Raw genomic sequence first — 25,271 nt, 5'->3', positions numbered from 1 at the left:
TTCTATTAACCTGACTGGTTCAGATTGATATTCGATTTCAACAAAAACCGAGTTAGCTCTGACCTTGAAGTAGTTTATCCACAGCGGCGTAAAGACGAGGGCGTTTGGTTTCCACAGTTAATACTCACAGGCGGATCTTGACTGGAGGAAGACTGAATGTGAGATTCTGATTGGCTGGTGATGCGCACGTGGCAGATGCATTTCAACCTGCTAGGTTCAGCTGAGGGAATATTTGATCCACAGGATGTGACGGAAGGAAACATGCTGTACCCAAAGCATAGGATCTGCCAGCTTCTCCTACACGTGTTGGAGGATCTGGGCTTTGTAAATGGATGTGAACCTCCTGTCCATGCTTTAGTGTTCTTTCAAGCAGATTGGTGAGTTTATGTGTCTTACCGCTGATTTAATGCTTTGTAATCAGCTGGAAATGCTGCAGTTGCTTTAAAAAAACAATCACAAAGAACTTGAACTCAGGGGTTTAGTTGTACAGGAGCTTCAAATGTGTAACTTTTTCATAAAGTGTTGGAACAATTTGCCTCGAACTCTTTTTTTGTAAATAAGTTCAAAATGAGTTGGAAAACAATAAAGTGACTTATATAATTATACCAAACGGCAGAACAGGTTTGAGTTTTCTAAACTGTTACCAATCAAATTATGTAAATGTCCTATTAACTGTATTGAGCCACGTCTCCTGTTTTTTTATTTTGTTTTTAACCTTATCAAGGCTATTGTGTTTTGCTGCCTTTCTGTTGTATATGCATTAGTTCAACATAACTTATACATGCATTTTTTTCTTATTTTGTTTTATCAATGTATATTACAGTTTAGACTAGTTTTACTTTCACCATGTAGGAATAATGTGATAAATGATCTGGCTCACATCAAAGTACAAAGTGATTATCACTGACAGATGTGGGGTTATTTTTGTTTCTATTTATTTATTTATTTTGGTTTGTTTGTTTTTTAACCCTGAAACAATTCTGCACAAGTCAGTCTGATAGAGGGAGAAGTAACATCTTTTATAGCTTTTTATCTAAATTAATTTATTGGCAAATTCTGGATGAATTGATTGATTTGTATTGCATTTTTCTCTATAGTGCTATCCTGATTCTGGCTGTTTTAATCTAGATATGATCAGTCTTCTTTTCGAGATCAAATGCACTAAATTGACATTGACTTTGAAATTTATTTTTATTTAAATTGGAAAAAATATATATATTCTATTTGTTAAGAAATATGCAAATGATTACTGCATGACCATCCAATTCAAAGGAAAAGAAAAGTCCAGTTTTGTAAGCAACCTAAAATAATTCCATCAAACAACTGAATCATAGTTAAGAAAAAATATTTGAAATTAGTATCAAATTGGACAATAAAATATGGATTTGAACTTAGATTTTATGTGTGGAGACAATTGAATTATGTGCACACTTATATATATATTCTGCATCTTAAGCTGTTTCACTTTTTTTGTCTTGATGACAAACAGCCAGACACATGTGAGTCTTGGTGTGGCTCTGGTGTCTGTTTACGTAAAGAAGCTCATCCACACATTTCAATGTTTCAACACTTGTTTATAAAGCTTGACACCAACTCTGCAACTCCATTTTGCAGCTGTTTAATTAAACTTTTTGTGTTTCTTTGTGTGTGTGTGTGTGTGTTTAGCCTTCACATGCCACTATGAAGTACATCCTGGTTACAGGTGGCGTCATATCGGGTATCGGTAAGGGCATCATAGCCAGCAGTATTGGAACGATCCTCAAGTCCTGCGGCCTTCATGTCACAGCCATCAAAATTGACCCATATATCAATATCGACGCTGGCACCTTCTCACCGTATGAACATGGTGAGGAATATCCTGAGTCCTGTTGATGCTGTTTTACTTTCATGTGATTGAACCCCATCTGGTGCTTCATTCGATTCTGTGGTGAAAACCCATTGGTTTATTTTTAAGGGGGTTGTAGTGTTGGATTACAGCTTTGAGGGTAGACGGAGCAGCCCAGATTCAGTTTGTCTCTGTAAACTGTCTCTTTGTTGTCGGCAAACTAAAGCACTGAGTTTCTGCCTGTTTTGAGCTTCTGTCACACTGATCCAGTGACGAGCTGATGTAATGTCTCCGCAGGCGAAGTGTTTGTTCTGGATGACGGTGGGGAGGTAGATCTTGACTTGGGAAACTATGAGCGTTTCCTGGACATCTGTCTCATCAAAGACAACAACATCACCACTGGAAAAATCTACCAGGCTGTAATCAGCAAGGAGAGGAGAGGGGACTACCTCGGAAAGACTGTACAAGGTTGGAGGCTATGAAATGTGTTCTATAATACAACACATGCGTTTAACATGTTTGAGAAGATCTCGCGTGCCTGTGAAAGAAATGTGAAAGTAAGAAAGAAACGACGTATGCCGTCGAGAATTGAAATAACTCACTTTTGGAGATGAAGCAGGAAATCACATTCAAAACAGGAAAGCAATCTATACCATAAGACATAGTTGTATTATGGCACTTAACAGCAAATGGTGAATCGAGAACATGCAATCTGCAAAAAAAATTCTTTATCAGTCTTTTTAAAATCTTTTTCCATTAATTCATTTTCTCTACCTGCTTATCAGAGTTGGTGTCCCGGCTGACATTGGGCAAAGGCCAGGGTACACTGAGCTAGACAATCACTCGCACCTACAGACAATATTGATTCAATTTCATTTATAAGCTGCCAAAGCAATAGATATCTCAGGGCTTCTTTACGGAGACAAACCCAACAATTCCATATGAGCAAGCATAGGGGACTGTGAAATGGGAACAACTCCAGAAACCTGCAGAACCAGGCTCAGAGGTGGAGACTTTCAGCTGTTGGTGATAGAACAAGGGAAAAGGATGGGCCCGGGGGCAACAAGCTCTCACTGCAGACATGATGGGTTAGGAGGATCAGACCATGAATTTTCAGTTCTACTATAGGAGAGCACAGACAGCAGCAGACAGACTGATAGCGCCATGTAATTATCACTGTATGGAGAGTGACAAAAAGGAAAAAGCTCCGTGTAGGTCTCCCAGCAGTCGTCACCTATGGCAGGTACATGGTGTGCCTGTGTTGGCCTCGCAAACAGAAACTGTCACCAACATATATACATACATACAGTACATGTTTTAGGATCATAAAAAGAGGTCGCTGGACAAAATCCATCTCCAAATCCAAATCAACTCATTTTTTGATTGACGGTTTGGCTGAGGGATCCTTCGGCAAAATTCTTTGCATGTATCTTGCATAGACTGTGTGCGTGTGTGATCATGTAAAGTTCATTGAAACTGCTGAACTGGTAAAATGCAGCATATAAGTAAAGTTAATTTACCGTGAGCACTGTTCAGCTGCTTTATGGACGCACTTATCTTTCCTCAGTGGTGCCCCACATCACCGATGCCATTCAGGAGTGGGTAATGAAGCAAGCGAGGATCTCTGTGGACGATGATGGTGTGGAGCCTCAAGTTTGTGTCATCGAGGCAAGTCTTTCTCAAGCCATCTCATTTTGACCAACATTTTGATTCAGTGCAAATAGATAATGAATACTGTGTTTTTATGCTAAGAACTGCAGCTTTTTATTCTCTTGTAGGTCACTGAAATGATTTGTGACCTGGTTATTCTTCTAGTAAGCCACAGAAATGGATGAGGGGGATCTTAAATGAAAGAAGTTTTAGGGGTTTTTCTGCTTGAAGCTGTAGGAATTATTGGCACCGCTCGGCAAGAAGTAGAAGTCATTGAACCTGCACATATAGACCTATCAGGGAAAGTTAAAAGAAAAAACAAAGACTGAAGAAATTAATTTGTTGAAGAGAAGGTTGTAAAAACGACCAGCTTCTCTTTCAGCCATTTGAAGGGAATCATGCAATGTGTATTATTTAGTAACAAAAAATGAAAGTGTCAAAACACAGTGTTATGAATCAAGTGTTTGTGTCACTGTATTTTCTTCTGAATACTTAATTAAATTTGCACTTGAAAGGAGCCGAATCCTCATAAACCAAGTTAAATCATTGTTCTGCCTCTGGCAGTTTTTCTCCTGAAACCAGTTCTGGTAACATTATTGGCTCAGTGTTGCTGAGACAAAGCTGCTCTATCTATAGGCAGAGTGCTGAAAAGAAACCTGTTTGCTCTTGCATGCAGTTATGTACTGTCTGAGCTGATGTTTTGTGTCAACAGCTGGGCGGGACTGTGGGAGACATTGAGAGCATGCCTTTCATTGAGGCCTTCAGACAGTTTCAGTTCAAAGTGAAGCAGGAAAACTTCTGCAACATCCATGTCAGCTTGATACCACAGGTTGGTTCACCAGTGACTGCACACAACAGACTTTTACTACAGGGATTGGTGATAAGATATAACATGAATCCACAATATGATTTTAAAAAGTGTGTTTCTAACTGACGATTTGTTTTAACTTGAAATAAAAGCATTGGTCAGATGGAATCACGATGCACCAACATTTCTTGTCCGTAGCCCAACACCACAGGAGAACAAAAGACCAAACCAACACAGAACAGTGTTCGAGAGCTCAGAGGCCTGGGTTTGTCTCCAGATTTGGTGAGTCCGATCATAAATGGATTTTAAACATTCTCCAAACGTGAGGCATTCACATATGAATTACCTGAAGCCTGCACCAAGCCAAATGTCCTTCTGTCCATTTTCTACTTTATTAATGAGCATGTGTCTTTGACAGATCATGTGTCGCTGTGCAACAGTCCTCGAAACATCAGTCAAGGAGAAGATCTCCATGTTTTGTCACGTGAAGCCCACACAGGTGAGGGAAAAACCTCAGATATGCAACTACAATTTATTCTGAAATGATGATATTTAAATCTGCACTTGTTATCCAGCCAAATTACAGTCCACTTTCAAATAATAGAAGTTGCACAACTGTGACTACTGCACACACATGTGTGATATAGTACAAGGGAGAGCAATGTCTTCTAAAAATGTTGCACGTGGTTCTGTGGTGGTGGTGTTGTGATGACTTTCACTCCACATTTAATTTTATTAGCCTTTGTTTACTCAGCAGAACCACATTGAGATTGTGTGTCCTGGCAGCAGTACATCAAACAAGTTGCCACAACCGTGCAACACCTTTCTATTCTTGTTGTTTAAAAAAAAAAAATTATATATAATATTGCCTGATGTAAATTGCATTTTGAATGAATATGCACAGATCGTCTGGATTTAGTGTTGTTATCACATCAGACATCTGATAGCATCTGTTAAAATGCTTATGATGAGAAAAAAATGGTAACGTAGTACCTTAGCAGCATTCTGTTACTACACAGTGACATCTGGTGGTACCAAGTGGTCTGTACTGGTCGATATTTTGCTTTGAATATAAGTCAGAACCTAAAAAGAGATGAAAATAAAAAATAGACTTGTTGTCCCGAAACCACAGTAAGCTGAGATCAGGGCTTTGTGTAGCCAACACGTCACTTCAAGGGCTCCGTTTCTCCTTGACAATAAAAGTGGTCCTGAAGCGTTTATAGGGTGCTTTCTAAAATATGTGTGAATTGAAAGTTTCAACCTTGATATTGTTAAAGAATATTTGAACACTTAGGATTGAAATTGGTGAAATTTGAAGCAAAGTTCCATTGTAGCCCATGTTGGTCCTGTCCCATTTTCATGCATTGATTTTATACAGTCTTAAGTAGCTCCCTGCCTATCGATGTAAGTCTGGAAAATCTGGGACCAGTTATTAGGAATTTCCTTGAAATATGGGTACAATTTAGAAAGCACTTTCACTTAACTAATACAATCACTCTTCTCCCTCTTTTACAAAATCACGTGTTCCCACCATCCCAAATTGACGTTTTCAAAACATGGCACAGAATTAGATTTTTTTTTTTTATCAAGGATCTTTTTGTCGATGGCACATTTGCCTCTTTCTTACAAAAAGATACTTGCATCCCTACAAGTCATTTTAAAAAAGTCATTCAGGCACCTACAGGTGCGCAGCTTGGTCAAAACACTCTTCCAATTCTCCCACTTACCACCGAACAACGCCCTGAATGTTATTCTGGAGCTTTGACCCTGATGGAAAGAGGAGGATATCCAAGATCTACCAGCCATGACAGAAAATTGATCCACCATTATTCAGATGCACCAAAGAGGCGTGGGAGGAAGATTTAGGCATCACAAGCTCAGATGAAACATGGGAAAAGAGCTTGGGACGTATACACACTACATCTTTGTGCATAAGACATGGCCTGATTCAATTTAAAGTGGTACACGGCTTACACTATTCAATTTTTCTCCTGGCATCAGCCCAAGATGTCCAAGAAGCAGCTATGATCCAGCCAACTTAGGCCACATGTTTTGGAAATGTATGTCTTTGAGTAATTTTTGGATAGAAATGTTGAAGGACATATCCAACATACGTGGGGTCACACAACCTCCTGGAACGGTCATTGGCATTTTTGGATTAACACCTCCAAAAAATAATATACAAAATTCACAATCAAATGTCGTTGCTTTTTTAACATTCGTGGCACAGAGACCAATTCTTCTGCAATGGAAGTCGGCGAAACCTCCCTCATTTAAACGTTGGGTCAGGGAAGTGTTTTCTATGGTTCCAATGGAGAAATTAAGATGGAGCCACAGCAAACAAAAGCTCACATTCATTCAACCCTGGACTCCTTTTATAGAATTTATTGAGAATGTACCACTCTACACTAATAGTACAATAATAGAAGACCAGCTGGATTTAGTTGGCTGATTGTGAGGGTTACAGCTTCCGCTTTGTCGGAAATCATCATTTCTTTCTTTGCGTTTTACATTTTGGTGTGTAATGCCTCAATGAGCCTGTATTTGAGTGCATCCAAACAGTGTGACCTTGAACATACAGATGTACAAACTTGATTTCAGTTCAAGTTACTATTTTTTTGTTTTGGTTTTTTTTTTGTTTTCCCTATGGCCTTGGGGTGGGAGTGGGTGGGTTTCTATTTGTTAACTTGCAAATGAAAAACTAAGGTCTTAAAAAGAAAACAGCCTGTGTAAAGATAGACCATCACATTCTGGCTATACATTGATTTCTTTCAAAATGGCCAAAATGTCATACGTTTCACTGTGTCTGGTTTAAAGACGATCTGAATGGGCTTCAGTCTGACCTTAACGATTTTACTTTAAGGCTTTTGAGTGCCACTGCCTCCATTACAATCCGTTATATCCCCAAAATACATTTAATTATGATGAATGGCATAAATCGGGTGTGAAAACCTTGGTTGTTATACTATGTCCTAAATACAACAAAAATAACACGAGTAGTAGTCTTACAATTACATGCACCTTTAACATAAGCTTGGCACTTTACATTGTGAGAATAGTGTCCGCCATCCGCCAAACAAATAAAAGCCAAATATAACATGTTTCCTCCTGATTTCAGGTGATCTGCGTCCAGGATGTGTCGTCTGTGTACCGGGTGCCGCTGCTGCTGGAGGAGCAGGGCGTTGTGGATTACTTCTATCAGCGGCTGAACCTGCCCATCGAGATACGGAGCAGAAAGATGCACACAAAGTGGAAAGAGATGGCCGACAGGTTCGTTCGAGCTCAAGAGTAACTTAACTGTACTTTTATGAAGCTGCATAATCTTCAGTGTGAGTTTATATGTGATTCAGAGCTTGTATGGCATTTTTTTTTTTCCCCACGTTTTTGTTGACTGAAGTTCTGGTCAGACTTACTCCTGCATATAGTTTCCTGTTGTTGTTCTTTATGGTTTGACTCCAGTTTGCATCCATAATGTTGCATGTTCTTGAATTGATTTAAATCGTGATGTAACATGTCAAACAGTGCATGATTTGTCCTGAAATGTCTTAGATTTTTTTTTTGGGGGGTGGGGTCTTCTAGATCTGACAGAGTCCTGGAGCATGTTTCTATAGCCCTGGTAGGGAAATACACGAAATTATCTGACGCCTACACGTCCGTCATCAAAGCCTTGGAACACTCAGCACTTGCCATTAATTACAAGCTGGAAGTTAAGGTATGGAAACATTTCAAAGATATCTTTTGGTGTGTTAATCCTTGGATTTTAGTGTCGCGTTACAGTGTAGAGCTTGTATCACGCTTTGCATCAGTTTGCCAGAATTTGCCTGATGTTGACACAGCTCCCTTCAAATCAAGCTGTTTGCTCTTGTCGCAGTACATAGACTCTGCAGACTTGGAGACAAGCGCCCTGAAAGAAGAGCCAGTGAAATACCACAAGGCCTGGCAGAGGCTCTGCAGCGCTCAGTGAGTGGATGAAACTGGGAAGAGGGCCTGCGCCAGCAGGCTTGGACAAGCTGGAAGAATTTGCAGCTGTCTGCATAAAGTTTTACACTGCGACGATACAGGGAGCGCACACATGATGGCAGTAAAACGTAATGTATGAGCGAGTAAACTTTGAGGGCCATGTCGCCGTTTTCTAATGGGCAGTTTTCAGGCTGTTACAAGTGAAGGAAGGCAAATGTTCCACAAAAGCAAGGAGATAATTTTGTAGCTTTTGGGATTTGTTTTGATAGAGAAAACATGATTTTGTTTGATCATTGGATGTGAAAAGTCACCAATGAATTCCTAATGAGGTTTTGAGCAATAACACAGTTAAGTTTCTTCACATCAGTGATGATGAATTACGTCATTGATTTAGTTTACGAGATTCATGGGCAATTGCAACCCAGCATATTGGCCTCGGACTGCAGCCAAGGAGCAAGTGACAGAAGGTTTGAAAGGAAGAGAAAGAAATACACATGAGACTTGAATGTTTTTCTTTTCTTTCCACAGTGGTGTGTTGGTGCCAGGAGGTTTTGGTGTGAGAGGGACAGAAGGCAAAATGTTGGCTATTAACTGGGCAAGAAAACAGAACAAGCCATTCCTGGGTAAGCGGTATATGATGCTGTGTAACCTCAAGCTCTGTCGTCTCTGGGATTTATCAACTTTTAGAGTTTCGTGGCCTAAGCGAATCAGAGTGAAACTGGAAATACAACATGTTCCCTCCTGTTTGCTCGCTGTCACTCAGGATGGAGAAATAATTTATGATGCATTGCTGCACTTGCATTCTTATGTATGCTTTTGTAAAGTAATAACTGAAGCCCTAAAAAAAAAAAGTAATAGCTGCTTTGTGCATTATCATATTTTATTATTGTACGAGGCAGCGCTCCTGTGGATGTAATTATTTTGACCCACGTTTGCAGAAAATTGGAAGTGAAAACAAAGCTTTCAAATTAATGGTGAGGAACAAATCTAAAACCAAATACAACCGATTGCATCATTATTTACCATGAGTGTTAAGAATTTGCATTATGCTTCGTAGATGTTTACAACAAACTCCGGAAGGTTTCTTATTTTTTTTTTGCTAAAATACATCACTTTGAACAGTTTTTTTGTCTTGCAGCAAATCAAACTGCATCCAGTCTTTTCAGTTTTGTGTCGAACTCGTGAGAATCCGGCTGAGAAACTATGAAAGCTAATTTCTGTTCAGTGTTTGAGTTTTTGCAGGGAGTTTATGTTCGAAGTTGCAACAAACCCACTATGTACTTGGACTCAAAGAAAAAAAATAAACCATACATCACAAACAAAAGATATGTATCTGAATGTGCACCTGCAATCCCTACCTTTGTGTATATATCTTTGCATGAGTTCAATCAGGCCTTTTCAGATTAAGACCTCATTCTCTATTGAGCAGGAAAAAAACGAGTGTAATTACAGCCACCCGCATTATTCACTATTTTATAATAATTAGACACGACGTTCAGAAAGAGGCAACTATTGCTCATTGACGCCGTGTAATCATATGCAAAAACACAATATCCATCAACGTTGTTCACAGCAGTGAGCTCTTATTCTTTGGTTGTTGTTTTTTTTTTAAGCGCTTGCAATAAATCCTAGTCATCCAACAATCTGGTTGGTCTTGTTTCTTGCAGGCGTGTGCTTGGGCATGCAGCTGGCGGTGTGCGAGTTCGCCCGGAACGTTCTCGGATGGGAAGGTGAGTAATTGGCAGGTTGACTTGGGACACTGCTCATAAACATTTGATTCCTGCGGTTTTTAATTTAATGATGAAAGACCCGTAAACCTGTTGGGAGATTGATTCGAGCTTTGATCTGTCTGTCTTATCTCCTGCAGATGCCAACTCCACAGAATTTAATCCCGAATCCAAACACCCTGTGGTAGGTTGTCTTTTTTTTTTTTTCCTCCCCCCCCACCATGCTGATATCACACTATCAGCAGAGTAATTGAACATCACATTTGATGTGGACAGGTGATTGACATGCCAGAGCACAACCCAGGGCAGATGGGCGGGACAATGAGGCTGGGGAGGAGGCGGACCGTTTTCACGACAAGAGCCAGTGTTCTGAGTAAGTGCTTCCAATTAAACCAAGTCACGTTTTTCATTGTAAATATTTTTTTTTCCAACTGCAGTTTATCTTAATTGATATTTCGTTATTGCAGGAAAACTGTACGGTGATGTGGAACACGTAGACGAACGGCACAGACACAGATTTGAAGTAAGAAGAAAATATTGACGCAAACATTTGCAAAAGAATGAACTGTTTAATTTGCTCATGCTGTACAATGTCTATAGATTAACACAAATACTGTACACTTTTAATGACCAAAATAGAAATAAGCTGAAGACTGAGGTTTATTTCTTCCATCTTATGAGAAAAACATACAGTCACTCCAAATGCCTTCTTGGGATGAGACATGTTAGAGGAATCAAAAGCGAAAGATCACGTGAAGCCAATGTCAGCTTCACATTTGACTCCCATTTTTTTTATTTTTAATATTTATGATGAGAACTGCTGATCTGTACAAAAAGTGAATCATACATCCGAGTCAGCCGGGAGTCATGTTGGTACTTCCAACATCTGTCTGGAGGCTTGTGGGTGTTAGGTGTGGATTACACCCCGAATAGCTGAATTTTATATTCAACACAAATCTAATAGTGAAGAAACATGCTTGGAGTGGTTTAGATTAATGCCCATGTAAACTCTCACAATGTACACTTGAAGACGGATTCCTATTTGTTTTCTATCATTCGTCAATCTGTCTTTACTTCCTGCATTTTGAACATTGTTGCAAAGCTCCGTACGCAGTTCTGTTAGATGAACACTTTTAAAATACAGCCTGAGTCAGACTGTTCATATGGTCTTATGAGAAAAGTCAAAGTACAACAATATCGATAAGTTTTACATTGCACAGATGAAGATCTAAATTTCAGAAACATATATTTTTGGTTTCACAGTGCCTTTAGCTTTTTGCAATCTTGTACTTCCTATTGTGCATTGATCTGTTGTTTGTTTTTTTTGTTTTTTTGAAGAAGAACTACATGATGTTCCATTTTAAAATCGCCCCCCATAAATACATGTCATTTCAGGTGAATCCAGAGCTGAAGCACCACTTTGAAAAAGAGGGGCTTCATTTTGTTGGACAAGATGTGGAAGGAGAGAGAATGGAGGTCATTGAATTGCAGGGTGAGTGGAAAATAGTTTTGAGAACAAGTGTTCATGAGAAACTTTTAATAAACTGATATTTGAGATGTGCTTCACCTCAAATTGTCCTCCTTTGTTCTGATGTAAGAATATTTTAGCAATTTAGTAAATGAGGTTGTATGTCATGCGTATTTGTTTTGCCCCGCAGACCATTGTTACTTTGTTGGAGTGCAGTACCATCCAGAGTTCACCTCCAGACCCATCAAACCTTCTCCTCCATACTTTGGTCTCCTCCTGGCAGCTGCGGGAAAGCTCCAGAGCTACCTGGCAAAAGGCTGCCGTCTCTCACCACGGTGAGATCTACAATCACACATTTGAATGCAGCTGAAAAGGCTTTACAGCTGAAAATCCAGTTATTCATAAGAGCAGCTGTAACTTCGTTCAGGGGTTTGTTTCATTCCTGTTCTCAGTTGAATCTTTTATCACATACTTGCATAGATAATAGTAATTTACTGTTTTTTTTAATAAGCTATTTGCTGCACTGACTGTAGTGTTCTGTGATAAGATCAATTTGAATTTCTCTTGGGCTTCAAGTCGCATTAAACTGAGATTTAAAATATTTTTTTTACCGTTTTTCTATTTTCTATTAACGGTACCGGTAATAATGCTGTTTTCATGGAGTGCAGGTTCATGTGTGAGGACATTTAATTACATTTTGTAATTTTTCAGGTATATTTTATGCTTAATGATTAAGTCAAGACATTTGAGGATTAAATACACAATATATGGTCATGTTGTTATGTCATTATTATGCTGGCAGTTACAGTAAAACAATCCCTATAAAATATTACTTTTGTAATTGTCCTTTTGCACTTTTCATTTCAGAGACACTTACAGTGACCACAGTGGAAGCAGCTCTCCGGACATGGATGTGTCTGACCTGAAATTTCCTTCTTTGTAGTACAAGTTCTGTTTTTTTTTTTTGTTTTTTTTAATCCAGCATGCCAATGCAAGGCCCAGAGATAATCTGGTGTGCCCTCAAGGTTTTGCTGTTATGCAGTTTAACGCATGTTAACAGGTTACATTGCCGGTATCGGTTGTATTAACATCAGGGGGAATTCTGTTTTCACTCTCGGCGGCAGAATTGGTCAAATGCAGATGTTTATGTGGTGGGATCTTTGAGTAAACATGCACAACAATCTGTTTTATGATATTTAAAAAAAATAAATGAATGAAATGGTGAAAGCGACACGTGCACTGCTAATGGGATTGAAAAGCAGTTTTACATAAAATGTGACTATATCAAAAGTAATGTGAGTTTTCAGGAATTGTGTCGGATAAGAGTTGCAGAGAACTTAAAATGAGGGTCAGACCTCGTGGAAGCCACCCTCTTTCTCAATGCATGAGCACACTGATGCTTTACTGTTTGCCTGTGTATCGCGGCAGGCATGGTGCCTTTACTTCTCAAAAATCCCTGTTTTGTTTTATATACCTCTTAGAGCATTTGTCTTCCAACTTCCATTTTAAATGTTTTCTGTATTCAAATCTGTACACATATAAGTGTGGTACAGATGCAACAGTCTGTCATTATCATATGCATGTTTATGATGTAATTTAAACGTTCACTGGTTGGACACCCGAGTATTAATTTCGGCACAAAAAAAATGATGCATGCAGATTTGTGCACTTTTTCGAGGTTATCAGTTTTTAATGCCCTTAACCTGAACTCACCAGTTCAGGTTCTCCGATTTTTATGTTTGCAAAGCCCTTTGCCTCCAACTCATAAACATAATTTTGCACTGCATTACCCTTAACGATCACATCTGACCCATAACTTCCTGAAATGCACTATGCTGATGCACAGTCATCTGACAATCTGGCCAACTTTAAGTGACCCTTGAGCCAACTGCTGGCACCGGAATGAAAAAAAAGTTTGGGGATCAAATGGAGGTCGCAGTTTTATATCACATTTCAAATACTAAACAGCAGTGGCGGCCGACTATGAATTGTACAGATCAAATTTCCAAATTGTATTTTCAGTCCTTGTTGGCCTGCATGTTGAGCTCCAGCTTATGGTACTGTTGTCTGCCTGTTAGTCACTTAATGTGTGGATGAGCCATATTTTTGTATTTCTAAGGGTAAGGTGCATGTGTTTATTTTGAATAAATGCATTTACATCTCTCATGGTGAAGTGATCATTTTACATTTGGTATCTGTGGTAGTGAATAAATATACTGACCAAGTTGATAATTTAAAAATGATGACAAATGGGTTAAATACAATACTCACCACATTAATAAGATTTGAAATGAGGCAAATTTACTTTATGCAACTTCATTATGTCAGGATTGTATTTTGTTTTTTTAAAGCCCCATGGCTCACACAAAATGTCAATAAGCTAAAGTACATTCTGTCTTGTTTAAAATGTAAGAAGCATGCAAATTTAACAACGAAATGCGATTAAATGTCACATTGTATTTAGCAGTTGCCAGCCCTCCATTAATTTTCTCTTTAATGAGAATAACAGTTGTAGTAAACTGGAGCCAATCCCAGCGGACAGTGAGTACACTTTGGACAAATCTGTAGCCATTTCACACTAATTCCCATGTATTTCATTGGATTATGGGAGGAAGCTGGAGCACCCAAGCAGAAGTACCAAACTCAAAGGCCCTTTAAGCTTGGAATGAAACTGGAGACATTATCCATGAGATGGTGGTGCTGACCATCATGCTACCATGTATCTGCCACTGTTTTTGCCCAGGTGGATCCCGTCTCTTATTCCCACATCTTCTTCCCTAAGCCACCACATCTTTGGCCCCCACAACTTCCTCCAGCTCTTCTAAAGGACCTTATCAGCCACATATATGAAAAGATTTTTTTTTAAATTCTTAAGTGGCTCCCGGAGTGACCCGAGGGCCTCCTTCAAATTTGACATGCCAGGTGAACCAATGAAAAAAAGGTGATCAGAGAGCGTCCTAATCAGATGCCTGAACCGCCTCAACTGGCTCCTCAATATGGAGGAGAAGCAGCTGTATTTTGAGTCCCACTCGCATGGCTGAGCTCCTCACTTTATCGCAAAGATTGAGCCCTGCCACCCTGAGGGGAAAACTCATTTTTAACCGCTTGTATCTGTGAACTCGTTCTTTCAGTCGTGACCTAAAGTTCATGGCCATATGGGTGAGGGTGTCGATGGAGACCCAGTTCTTTGTTTTTGAGCCTGTTTTGAATCTGCAGCCTGTACATACCTTTATCGCTCCGGACGTCACTTGTGAACCAGACCTAGAGATACGTGAGCTTTGTTTCTGTACCAAGAGGATGCAGGAGGATCTCATATGACGGACGTCATAATGGACCCCTCACCTTGACACTCCATGAACCAAAGACGAGGGAGCACAACCTTAGCATCCCTGGTACTCCCGATGCACCTGTTACTGTATCTGCTTCACAATCAGTTATTAGTCTGTTGTCCTCATTGTCACCGCCTAAAGTGGTCATCAATCCATCGATGGGCAATTTAGACCACCAATGTGCACGTGTAAACACACCAAAGAAAAACAAGATGCCCCTAAAGAAAAATCAGGGTCTGCTCCATGTGGTTACATGAAGTTATACTGATAGGTAAAAAAAAAAAAAAAAAAAAAAAGCACTTGATATTAAAATGGATCTGTTACTAAGCATAAATACTTTAATCATTGCTGCAATGTTCAGATATAAACATAGCATCACCGCGTCCACAGCAAACCTATTGTGGAGAATATAGTTAAACATCCTGAACTTTTCCCAAAGGACTTAATGTGGTATTGTTGTCAACTTCCCTTTTTTATGTCGCAAAGTTCACTCTGCAGACTGCATCACAGCGAAGCGGCAAAAGCCACTTTGGGCAAAGAGTTCCAGTTTCTGTGTTTCTTCCAGATCAAATGTAGCCTTTCAGTTTGTGATGACAGGAAACTGGAGTTTCCTTTGATAAGGTGTTAAATACAAGCATGACTTCCTCAGAAGCTCCCTCCTTCCTCTCCCACGTGCCCTTTCCATTTGCCCCTCCTTTTTTTCAAGTAACAACAGGCAAACTTTAGCCCACACCCTGGCACAGGCACACTTGTGCACATGCTTACAGTAACAGGATAAGTGGCTCGGGAGTGAATCATGGTGACACTGGAGTCATTTTCATGGGACAGATTTTTCTCCTTGTTTCTTTCGGAGGATTTGGAGGGCCACCATGGGAATGAGACCGAGACACTTGAGCTACAGCCCTGAAATGGTTAGGTGTTTGGGATGGCTGTGAAAACACACTGCTCTACTGGTTGCAAGATTATTAAGGAGTGGCTGCATAGTTTCTCAACATTTGCAGCATCAGAAGTAGGAAGCTGGTATGGCATTGTCTCGTCTTCTTCTCTGATCTCAGTTTTACAAGATTGCTGTTTTTTTTATGACATTCCTCTTTGACATTTTCTTTTCCTTTTGTGACTACGAACTTCATTGCTGTTTTGTTTCACTTTCACCACAGCCTCTGTGCACCTTTATATCCCTCCACCCTGCCATTTCTGACTCAATCTCTGTGTTGTCACTGTCAGCTACAATGGACCTGACCCTGTGGCAGTACCAGTTCAGGATCATCATGCTGGGGGATTCCACTGTGGGCAAATCTTCCCTGCTCAAGCGTTACACTGAAGACTTGTTCCTGGAGTCCATCAACGAAACCGTAGGTGTAGACTTCTACGTTCACTTCCTGGAGGTAGAGCCAGGGATTCGGATCAAGCTGCAGTTCTGGGACACAGCCGGACAGGAGCGGTTCAGGTGAGGATACGTTCAGCTTCTCGCCGTCTACGATGACTTTCATGGTTTGACACGTCACCATTGGGTTCTTTGTACAATAAGTTGTCTGAAATACCATCGACAGAAATACATCGATTGCTGTTAATATTTTTGTCACTTCATTTTGTTGTTACATAAAGTATGTAGTATAACCAGCTATGAAAGATGCAGGATTGGCATCTAAAGTTCCAGTTCCTTCTATATAATAAAGTATTTAATTGTACATCAATGAGCACCACTATATCCCAATGTAACATGTCATTATAGTTGACACACACAAAAGAAATTAGATACCAGGTCCTGCATTAGTGTTATGAGGTATTTTCATATCTAAAAAAAAAAGAAAGAAAATTGTCTTCCCCTGCTGTTATATGGCAGGGGATCCAGACATTTTGCCCAAGCCACAGGCATCCTGTTTTGCACAACTAATCACTTATATTGTAGATTTTCTTTAATTTTCCATCATCAGTTTGCAAAAACAGGAAGAAATGTGGACGTTTGACTGATAAAATGTCAATATAACATACTATTGCAAGACTTTTTCTTCGTGCATGTGTGTCTGTGCAAAGGTTCTTTGTTTCATTGTATAAGATAATAAAACACCCCTTGTGATTGAATATTATAGACACCTTTGGTGTGTATGCAATAAACTAACCAAATAAACCGCCGCTGGTTATTCAGTTCACTTCAGAGCCGTTTTACAGTGTTTGCTTTTAGCTTTTAGCTACTCTGTAGCAACCTTGTCACCTTCATAATATCAGCATGCAACACTTGCATAGATTATAACACTTAAAGCAGAAACGGCACATTTTCAGAAGAGACATTATTTTTTTATGTCTTGCACATTTAATGACGGAACAATGTGAGGGTTTTTATATTGTCCCGAAATTCATTACGTGAGTTCTCCAGTTGAATGAGCTGTAGCAAATTACAAACACGGACTGTTTATATGGCCTCTAAAAGCTCACCAACCAGCCAAAAGCTTGGCCAAATGAAGTTTGCTTGCACAAAGAAGTGTTCTAATAGAGACGTTTGTACTTACTGTTTGCCAGGAAGAGCCTTTATTTGAGCATGTCTTTTGGATTAACAATTCAATAAGTCATGGGGGGTACTACATGCTTTTGGACATTTCATGACTGGGGATATCAGTTTCTCACATTGAGACTGATTCTTTGTCAATCTGCTTATCTGGAAAAGCTTGACTGACACAGTGCAGCTGTTGTTTCTCAAAACTCTCCTTTATAGAATTTTAAGTTTGTTTTTTTTTTTTTTCCTTTTTGTTGAATTTTAAACAGCCTCTCTCTCCCTCGCCTCACATCTCTCTGCAGGTCAGTCACCCGTTCCTACTACCGCAACTCTGTTGGGGGGCTGCTGGTGTTCGACATGAGCAGCCGAGACTCCTTTGACCATATTAGGGAATGGCACGCTGAGGTGTGCGAGCGAGTGCAGCCGCACACGGTTCTGTTCACCCTGGTGGGCCATAAAAGCGACAGGGATGCTCACAAGGAGAGGGCAGTGAGCCGGAACGAGGCTGAGAAGCTGGCCGGGCAGCTGGGGATGCCCTACGTGGAGGCCTCGTCCAAGACAGGACAGAATGTGAAGGAGTGCTTCGAGCTCCTCGCGCGACGGATCTACCAGGGTCTGCTGAGCGGGGAGGTCGAGCTGCAAGAGGGCTGGGATGGAATCAAGTGTACCGCCCCTCGGGCACTGCAGGAGCAGAGAGCCAGCATATCTCAGGCCAGCACGGCGCCCAAGAACAAGAAGTGTTGTGGTTGAACTGTGGACTGCTGATGGTAACTCATGTGCAATCATGTCGCTGCAGAAACCAAACTGGCCTCTGGAGTTGGCTTTGTAACACGCGCGCGCGCGTGTGTGTGTGGCCATGATAACATACAAACACAAATTTGATCCTTTGTTATTTTCTGGTGGAAGAGATTGATGACGTTGTACCATAGTGTATCATTCCAAAAACGGGTTTGGATTTACTGGAGATAGTTTATATATTTGACACATGCAGCACTTTTCACATCTTAAATTTTCTGCTATTTGATCGACTTTTCCTTGATCACTTATTCTAATGTATTTCCACGACAGGATTCATGCCAAACTAGTGAGGCTCTTCACATTATTACGCAGCTTTAAGTGTTTCCTACAGGTACTCTTGCCATGCTGTAGACTTCTAATAGCCGAACCCATAGACTCTTAAATGCACAAGACATATAGGCCCATTCTCTCTTTAGCAGGAGGTGAGACACACAGTATTGGATTAATGAGGTCATAACTTACCACAGCTCAGTGAGAGCAGTGATGACCTCCAGTAGTTTGTGCTTTTATTTAATCAGTTTAATAGCTGCTAAAAATGTCTCTGTGTCAGAGCCACATTTACTCTAAAGCGGGGGAGACCATCATATTTTCCTTGTTATTGATTACCTCAGTCTGAGTCGGGACTCGTAGGATATATTTGAAGTGTCAGACAATAGTTCAAAATTCTATAATTTTTTTAGATCTTGGCATTTCTAGCTCTCTGGTCAGTGTACAACATCCAAACAAAGGTCACAACTTCAGTCGAATGATTACAAGCACAATGAATAATTTTGAGGGAATGCAAGCAAATTATTTTGCAAAGTCCACCAATTCCTTTGCCCAACTCCTTCACAACTCACTGTAGAAACCAAATCTGTACTTTTAGCTGTTGCATTAGTTTAGATTTTTTTTTTTTATCAATATCCAAGCCACATGTTAAAAGAACAAGTCTTTAATGCTATTTAATTGTAATAAAGCCAATAATGTAGGAACTTACCCAAAGTTTAATAAGATATTTGAGACAATATCAGAACATTGTGCCAATAATTTAAGAAATTCTTCCATCTTAAATCAAAAATGTAAGAACCACATCCAATAATTTCATGATACCGAAAAACACCTGGATTCCCTGGAAATAAAAGATAATTTTTTGCAGATTTTCTACAATGTACTAATCAAAAATATGGATTAGTAGTTGAATTATATTACTGGAAAGTTATCACCTTTTATTGCATTTGAACTGAAGAGAAGTACTACAATATTAGCAATTATTACATGATGGCGCATTATCACATTATAAGTTGGCACCAGCACTCTGAGGTAAAGACATTGGAGCTGGAGCTTAATTCCTTAAGCCATCGCCGCCCTCGACACACAGATCCAGATGAAACACGATGTTCATGTCTCTTATGTTAATCTCTGTTGTAGGTCATAGTACTGTGAAATAAATATTTCCCCTTGGAGACAATAAAGGCGAAAGTTGTTGGAGAAAAACAAGAAAACCATCCAGGGTTAGCCCAATAAACACCTCTCCGCTTTCAGGTCCAACAATTGTTTGTTGTATAGAAATCATATTATTGCACCAGTAATTGTGCCGTTTTCTATAAATGAGTGGCTGTTTTCAGGTTCTGTTGCTAAAGGAAATTCATCAAACTCTCGAGGGCTTTGGATATTGTGCTTTTGAAACGTTTTGAGAGGTTTCCACAGCATTTATAGTTCATTTTCCGGACGGAGCGGTCTTTTCCAAATACATGTAAACAAAATGTCGCCTCATATTTTTGCTGAAAGATGATGAATCAACTACTGTTTCTAATCAGTCTGTGTCCTTGGTTCATGGCAAGTCCGCAGCAAGCGAATTGATTACTTTCATTGATTTAGAGTTTGCCATTGTGTATTTTACACGGTAAACACACAGCAGTGTTTCAATCAGCAGTGAGAAACAAGCTACCAGCACAAAGAATCGACCACGTTCAAATAAACACCAATACTTGAAGATTCAAGATATTGCTGTTTAAGTCTGGCAACAAATATTCCATCCTTTAAAACTATCTATTTGAACCCATTTATTTCTTTAAATGTCGTCATATGAAAGCCAACATCAAGTCCCGATCCAATTCAATTCAAATTGCCAATGGTAAAAACAGAGATACAACAAAAATCAAAACAAGTGTTATTCTAATTATGTTAACAGTGAAAATACAAATCAGCACACACAAAAAAAAAAAAACAACAAAAAGGAATAAACATTGTTTCCTGGCCGTGTACACCAGAAATAATTTGATTTTATAAACTTTTCTTAATTGCTTTTAATGGCAAAATCACTCGCAAAGTGGGTAAAATCTGTAGTTACGTCCATCTTTCACTGGCAAGATAACAATAAAGGTCATTGTTATAAGCCAATCCTAACATTCAAATCCAGACACTCAGGGGTGTCAAAAGGCATACAGGATACGCCGACGCTCACGATCCAAAGGACGTATTCCAGTTGATATTTATTGACAAAAATGCAGCAGAATACTGCCAGACTTACCCTAATGGCAAAAACCAACAAACAAAAAAAACCCCAAACTGAATCAAACCTACGGATACCATTATTGTGCGATGATTCTGGCAAAAGAACCAAAACTAATGGAAACAACAATGAAACATTATCTATTGTCGAAAAAAACAAATCCATGTCCTCTTTCTTCGTTAGTCAAAACAATCCAAGTTGAAGAAAAAACAAAAAAAACAAAAGGAAAATACACAGAGTGGGGAGAAGATTTCAGTCTTGCTACTTTTTGGTTGTCTTGCGGATCAGTGCCATTCTCTGAAACAAAAAAAAACAAAGCAATTACACCCACCATATGCATTTCAATATAAATATTAACAAATATAAAATGATTAATCAGCAGCAGCTCAGGCTTCTCTCCATATTGACGCATGTTCTATCAAAATCAGTATTGTAGAATTTCTAGATGTGGTTTTCCTCACCTGTTTGTGAGCCTCTGTGGTGCAAGCCTTCTTGAACGGCCGGATCTCATCTGAGCCGTAACCGGGAATCCACATGTTCCACTGGCGCTCTGAGGAGAGAAGCGCACAGCGCCAGCAGGACACCAGCAAGTGACTCCTCAGGACTTCCAGCACACATTCGGCCACAGTAAACTCTGGAGAAATCTCAACGTCTGTGTGCTTTTTATTCAGGAGCTCTCTCTATCTGATGAATTCTGTCTGGTTTGTCAGTTTGGATGGATGGGATTAGGAACAATCATTTTTTGTTATCTATGTTGTCACTTTTTTGGACATAAATCAGCGTCACAATTCGAAAATACCATTTATAGCAACCGGTCCCCATAAATCTGAAGTTTTCAAGGCTACAAAGTAAACAAGTCCACTTTCTGTGACGACCTCAACTCACTGTTTACTGAGAAAACTGCATAAAACCGAACAACAAGCAGGGTTGATGGTTTACTTTATACTGCCTTTGCTTCAGTATAAAGTGTTCCTCAGTTTGCTGACTTTCCCTACTTTTGGTTCTTCAAGACCTCAAATATTGTGATTACCTTTAATCTGACAGTAGAAAATGCTTTTAATGCACACCTACTGAGGATGTGCACTACAAGATGCATTTCCCTATGAGATTCTTTGTGACGAACACACAGTGAATAAATGACCTTTCTTAAATAAGAACATTTCTGAACATAAAGACAAAATCAAAGCTTAGAGAAAGCAACAACAATTAACATTAAGAAAGGTAGATGTGGTAGAATTATTGTTTTAACGTTGCTTCTTCGCAATAAACATTATACATTCAAACTTTAAAACAAAAGAATTATGACACATTTGTATACACATACATGCATTTGTGGGACGGGCCAACACATTTTCTTTACTGTGCACAGCAATCCTGAATAGTGAGGAGAAACATACCTAGATGTAACTGAACATCCTTCACCTCCAAGGTGTTGGACTTGCGATGACGCGCCAGCTGACAGGCGGCTGTGACTACACTTTCTATAAAGTCATCTGCAATTTGTAGCAGCATCTGGGAAGAGAAATGCATTTTGAAAACCATCAATAGGCCATTTACGCAAAAACAACACATTGCCACCATTTATCACACAGCCAGGGTTTAAATGTTATGACATTTCATTTTCTCTTTCATGACGGATGGATGGACGGAGGAGGAGGAAGAAGAAGAGGGTGGAAAGCTTTAGAGCAGGGGTCACCAATTTGTGGGCACAAGGACCGCAGGAGTCGCCCGCACGCCTGTTCTAAAATGTTATTTTATTCTGTTGATAATCTTTTTTTTTTTTTTGCCAGACTTTCTTTTACATAGATTTAAAAATGAGAATTATTGTGAGGAATCATTAATGTGATCAGTGTCTTCACATAGATGAGCATCATTAATGATAATATATAACACAAGGCAAACTGAGAAAATGTGTTATTTCAGAGGAGTGTGTCAAACTGGTTGCCCTTCGTATGACTTGATACCTATGAAGTAGCTCTCAGTTTCAAAAAGGTTGGTGACCCATGCTTTAGAGCAATGCGGTGTTAAGAGTTTTACTTTCACAGTGAGAATGCCAATGCTGCTGACATTCATGATGCAGGGCAAAAAACAAAACAAAATAACAAGCACTTTGACAGACATCGACATTGACAGACCTCCTCCACATCTTCATCCAGCTGCTCATTGGGGTCAATCTCTCGCACGAGGTCCTGCAGCTTCTTCTTACTGAGAACCTTCATGAAAAGCAAAGGTACACATCCACTCAGCAACAAGAAGCTCACAGGGAGTCTCTTTCTTAAAAAAAACAAAAAAACATAAGAGTTTGAAGTAGAAATGCTGAAAAAGGACACGTTTTTATTTACATTCACAGTAGAAGTTCAGGACTTTTGCTCACCGTTGAAAACTGTGTAAGCTCGGAGAACATTGGAGAGATACTATTGCAGCTGTGTCAAATCAATGTGATGAATGAATAAAACAAACTCACTTGAGAACCCTCTGGACTACTTCGGCCTGCAGGGCCTGATGGCAGACCCTTCACTACTGTCGCAGTGCTGTTAGCCATGCTGGGGACCGCAAGAAACGCACAAGGACTTTGGAGTTGCACAGGTCGCAAAAATGTTGAGGTCCCTCTGCGACTGTTTGATTCCTGAGCGGCGGTCCAAGATGAGGTGGATTATCTTTCTCCTGGGACCTCTACCAAAAAAACTGCCAAGACATCAGAAATTATAAGGGGCAAATGGGTAAATACAGGGTTGAAATAGTGGGATTATTTCAGTCAGACTTAAAGTACATCAAAGCAGTAAAAGCCTGTAAACAGTACATCACCTTCCCCAGTGATCTCACAAGAAAAAGGCTCTTGAAACCTACACATTAAATTAAAACCACTGTTCAACCTTTACATTTGTATAAACGACAAATCTAGAAAAAGTTAAATCTCGTCACAGTAAAACTTGAAAGCTCAGCAAAACTGTGACCTAATATTAACTTTCATCACACAATTGATTCAACTTACACATAGAATCGCCCACATGATATATATCTGCGATATATGTCAACATAGAGCCTTTACTTGTACTATTTTGCAAATACTCTTCAAGAACACACTTGGAACACAAACTTTATTTTTTTGCTTGTTCTTATTAATTCTGGAAAAGTAGAGTCTGCAGCATAATAACTTCTTCTCAATACATTTTAAAACTCCCGAATGTCTCAAGCTATAAAATCCAGACATTTATTTGACAATATGTATTTACTTTATTTGTCATTACTTACACCAACAGGAGCAATGTTTTTTTTTTTTTTTTTTTTTTTAGAATAAATGTGCTATAGATGTTAAAACTAAGCTGAAGTGAATTACATTTGCAAAACACATTAAATTTGTGATAAGGATAAGATAACGTGATTGTGCAAGTTTTGAATACATCCAGTAAGAAAAGTTGCTGTAACAAAAATGAATATAATATACAGTACTGGTTTCACATCTTACAAATGATCGCAAAGCTCTTCGCTAACTGACTTGTTTCCTGATTAAAGAACAAACACAATGAGTGAAAACCAAAGTACAACAGTTTAGCCGCGGCTATCTAACACAGTGGGACAACTCGATAAATTAACAGATTTAGAAGAAACGACACCCAATCAACCACATAATACTACTCTCATCGGACAACATCACACTTGTATTCACTGAACAGCTCAGTGATTTCGGCACAGAAAAGCAGAATTAAAGACGCTAACACAACGCTACGTGCTAAAAACAATAGTGGCTCTGATGTTAGCCGGAGATGCTAACGTTACCAGCTAAACTGGAAAAGCAGCTTTAACCACGAAATGGTTCTAATTGGCTCTTTGAATCATGGACTTACCCGGTTGTACAAACACTATCTGTCCATGTTTTGGCGTTTCTGCCACGACAACAAACGAGTTTCGTACAAAAAGCTTATGTGGGTTTTCAGCAGAAGACAACAACTCGGGCTTGTTCCGCTACTTCCGTTCAGTGGAAGTGCATTTCCGGTGGCACAATGTCGCCTCTGCTCTGCCATCTGCTGGAGGGTTGGTGAAACTACATGAACTGCGAAATGAAATCAGAAGATTCATAGTTCAGTGGCTTTAAACATTTTGTTTCTCATTTATTTTGCTCAAATAGACAAGATATCAGTCAAAATACAACTCCAAATATGAGTTACAGTTTGTCGCATTTATTTAAATAAATAAATTATATAAAGCAACAACAGAAACTATTGTCACACAATAGTATAATTGATGGGCAGAAGTATAATGAATCCCCACAATTCTTTTGTTTTAAACAATATATGTGTAATGGCAGGATGAAGCACATTCAAGCAGTTTTCAGTTGAGTTTAATATTTGTGCGTCGCTCAGGTGTCTCTTAGCAGCTTCACCCGACTCTTTCGTTTCTGTCTCTGATTAACAGGAAATCAAAGGTCAGAGCAAATGAAGCAGACAATGTTGGCTTGTTCCTGGTTACACATCACGCAAAGTCATCGTGTCGCAGCTGCTCTCAGATTCCGTTGAACTCCTCCAAGAAACACTGACCTTTATCATAAACACACACAATAACATGATCCGAGCGCTTCCTCTCAGACACACATGACGCTCCGGGGGGGGCGAATTAATGATTGGAGGAGCGGCGTGTTTCGCTTACGTTCCACATAAGATCACATTTCACGCGTAAATGCTCCTCGGCGAAAGTGATTCACACCAGTATACACTGTAAAATGCTTA

General features: G+C 39.5%; 3 protein-coding genes across 3 annotated transcripts; 2 read left to right on the top strand and 1 right to left on the bottom strand.

The window, feature by feature from the left end:
• Positions 1–302: 302 nt before the first annotated feature.
• LOC308133036 (CTP synthase 1-like) lies at positions 303–13,561 on the top strand. Its single transcript, XM_080500298.1, has 18 exons — positions 303–377; positions 1,666–1,846; positions 2,123–2,293; positions 3,393–3,493; positions 4,188–4,304; positions 4,482–4,565; positions 4,702–4,782; positions 7,402–7,553; positions 7,863–7,995; positions 8,155–8,243; positions 8,772–8,866; positions 9,911–9,973; positions 10,111–10,154; positions 10,247–10,343; positions 10,438–10,493; positions 11,366–11,462; positions 11,629–11,773; positions 12,306–13,561. Exons 2-18 carry the CDS (start codon positions 1,681–1,683, stop codon positions 12,379–12,381), a joined length of 1,767 nt encoding a protein of 588 aa, XP_080356424.1. The 5' UTR covers positions 303–377; positions 1,666–1,680; the 3' UTR covers positions 12,382–13,561.
• Positions 13,562–15,571: 2,010 nt separating this feature from the next.
• On the top strand, positions 15,572–19,795 carry rab42b (RAB42, member RAS oncogene family). Its single transcript, XM_080501523.1, has 3 exons — positions 15,572–15,787; positions 15,992–16,214; positions 17,561–19,795. The coding sequence occupies exons 2-3, from the start codon at positions 15,997–15,999 to the stop codon at positions 18,006–18,008; spliced, it is 666 nt and encodes a 221-aa protein (XP_080357649.1). The 5' UTR covers positions 15,572–15,787; positions 15,992–15,996; the 3' UTR covers positions 18,009–19,795.
• Positions 19,796–20,085: 290 nt separating this feature from the next.
• taf12 (TAF12 RNA polymerase II, TATA box binding protein (TBP)-associated factor) lies at positions 20,086–24,524 on the bottom strand. Its single transcript, XM_080501524.1, has 6 exons — positions 24,393–24,524; positions 23,012–23,232; positions 22,683–22,760; positions 21,945–22,059; positions 21,009–21,097; positions 20,086–20,844 (listed from the first exon to the last, which is right to left on the bottom strand). Exons 2-6 carry the CDS (start codon positions 23,087–23,089, stop codon positions 20,809–20,811), a joined length of 396 nt encoding a protein of 131 aa, XP_080357650.1. The 5' UTR covers positions 23,090–23,232; positions 24,393–24,524; the 3' UTR covers positions 20,086–20,808.
• Positions 24,525–25,271: the final 747 nt, after the last annotated feature.

The sequence above is a fragment of the Blennius ocellaris genome (genome assembly GCF_963422515.1).
Source record: "Blennius ocellaris genome assembly, chromosome: 8".
NCBI classification, from domain to species: Eukaryota; Metazoa; Chordata; class Actinopteri; order Blenniiformes; family Blenniidae; genus Blennius; species Blennius ocellaris.
This window is presented reverse-complemented; position numbering and strand designations above follow the sequence as displayed.

Excerpts from the sequence above, each read along its gene's own strand:
- LOC308133036 (XM_080500298.1), top strand. The coding sequence starts at position 1,681 with ATGAAGTACATCCTGGTTACAGGTGGCGTCATATCGGGTATCGGTAAG. Across the intron at positions 1,847-2,122 it reads CTTCTCACCGTATGAACATG|GCGAAGTGTTTGTTCTGGAT; the intron begins GTGAGGAATATC and ends ATGTCTCCGCAG. Across the intron at positions 4,566-4,701 it reads TGGGTTTGTCTCCAGATTTG|ATCATGTGTCGCTGTGCAAC; the intron begins GTGAGTCCGATC and ends TGTCTTTGACAG.
- rab42b (XM_080501523.1), top strand. The coding sequence starts at position 15,997 with ATGGACCTGACCCTGTGGCAGTACCAGTTCAGGATCATCATGCTGGGG. Across the intron at positions 16,215-17,560 it reads GCCGGACAGGAGCGGTTCAG|GTCAGTCACCCGTTCCTACT; the intron begins GTGAGGATACGT and ends ATCTCTCTGCAG.
- taf12 (XM_080501524.1), bottom strand. The coding sequence starts at position 23,089 with ATGGCTAACAGCACTGCGACAGTAGTGAAGGGTCTGCCATCAGGCCCT. Across the intron at positions 22,761-23,011 it reads GTAGTCCAGAGGGTTCTCAA|GTTCTCAGTAAGAAGAAGCT; the intron begins GTGAGTTTGTTT and ends CTTTTCATGAAG. Across the intron at positions 22,060-22,682 it reads TGGATGAAGATGTGGAGGAG|ATGCTGCTACAAATTGCAGA; the intron begins GTCTGTCAATGT and ends TTCTCTTCCCAG.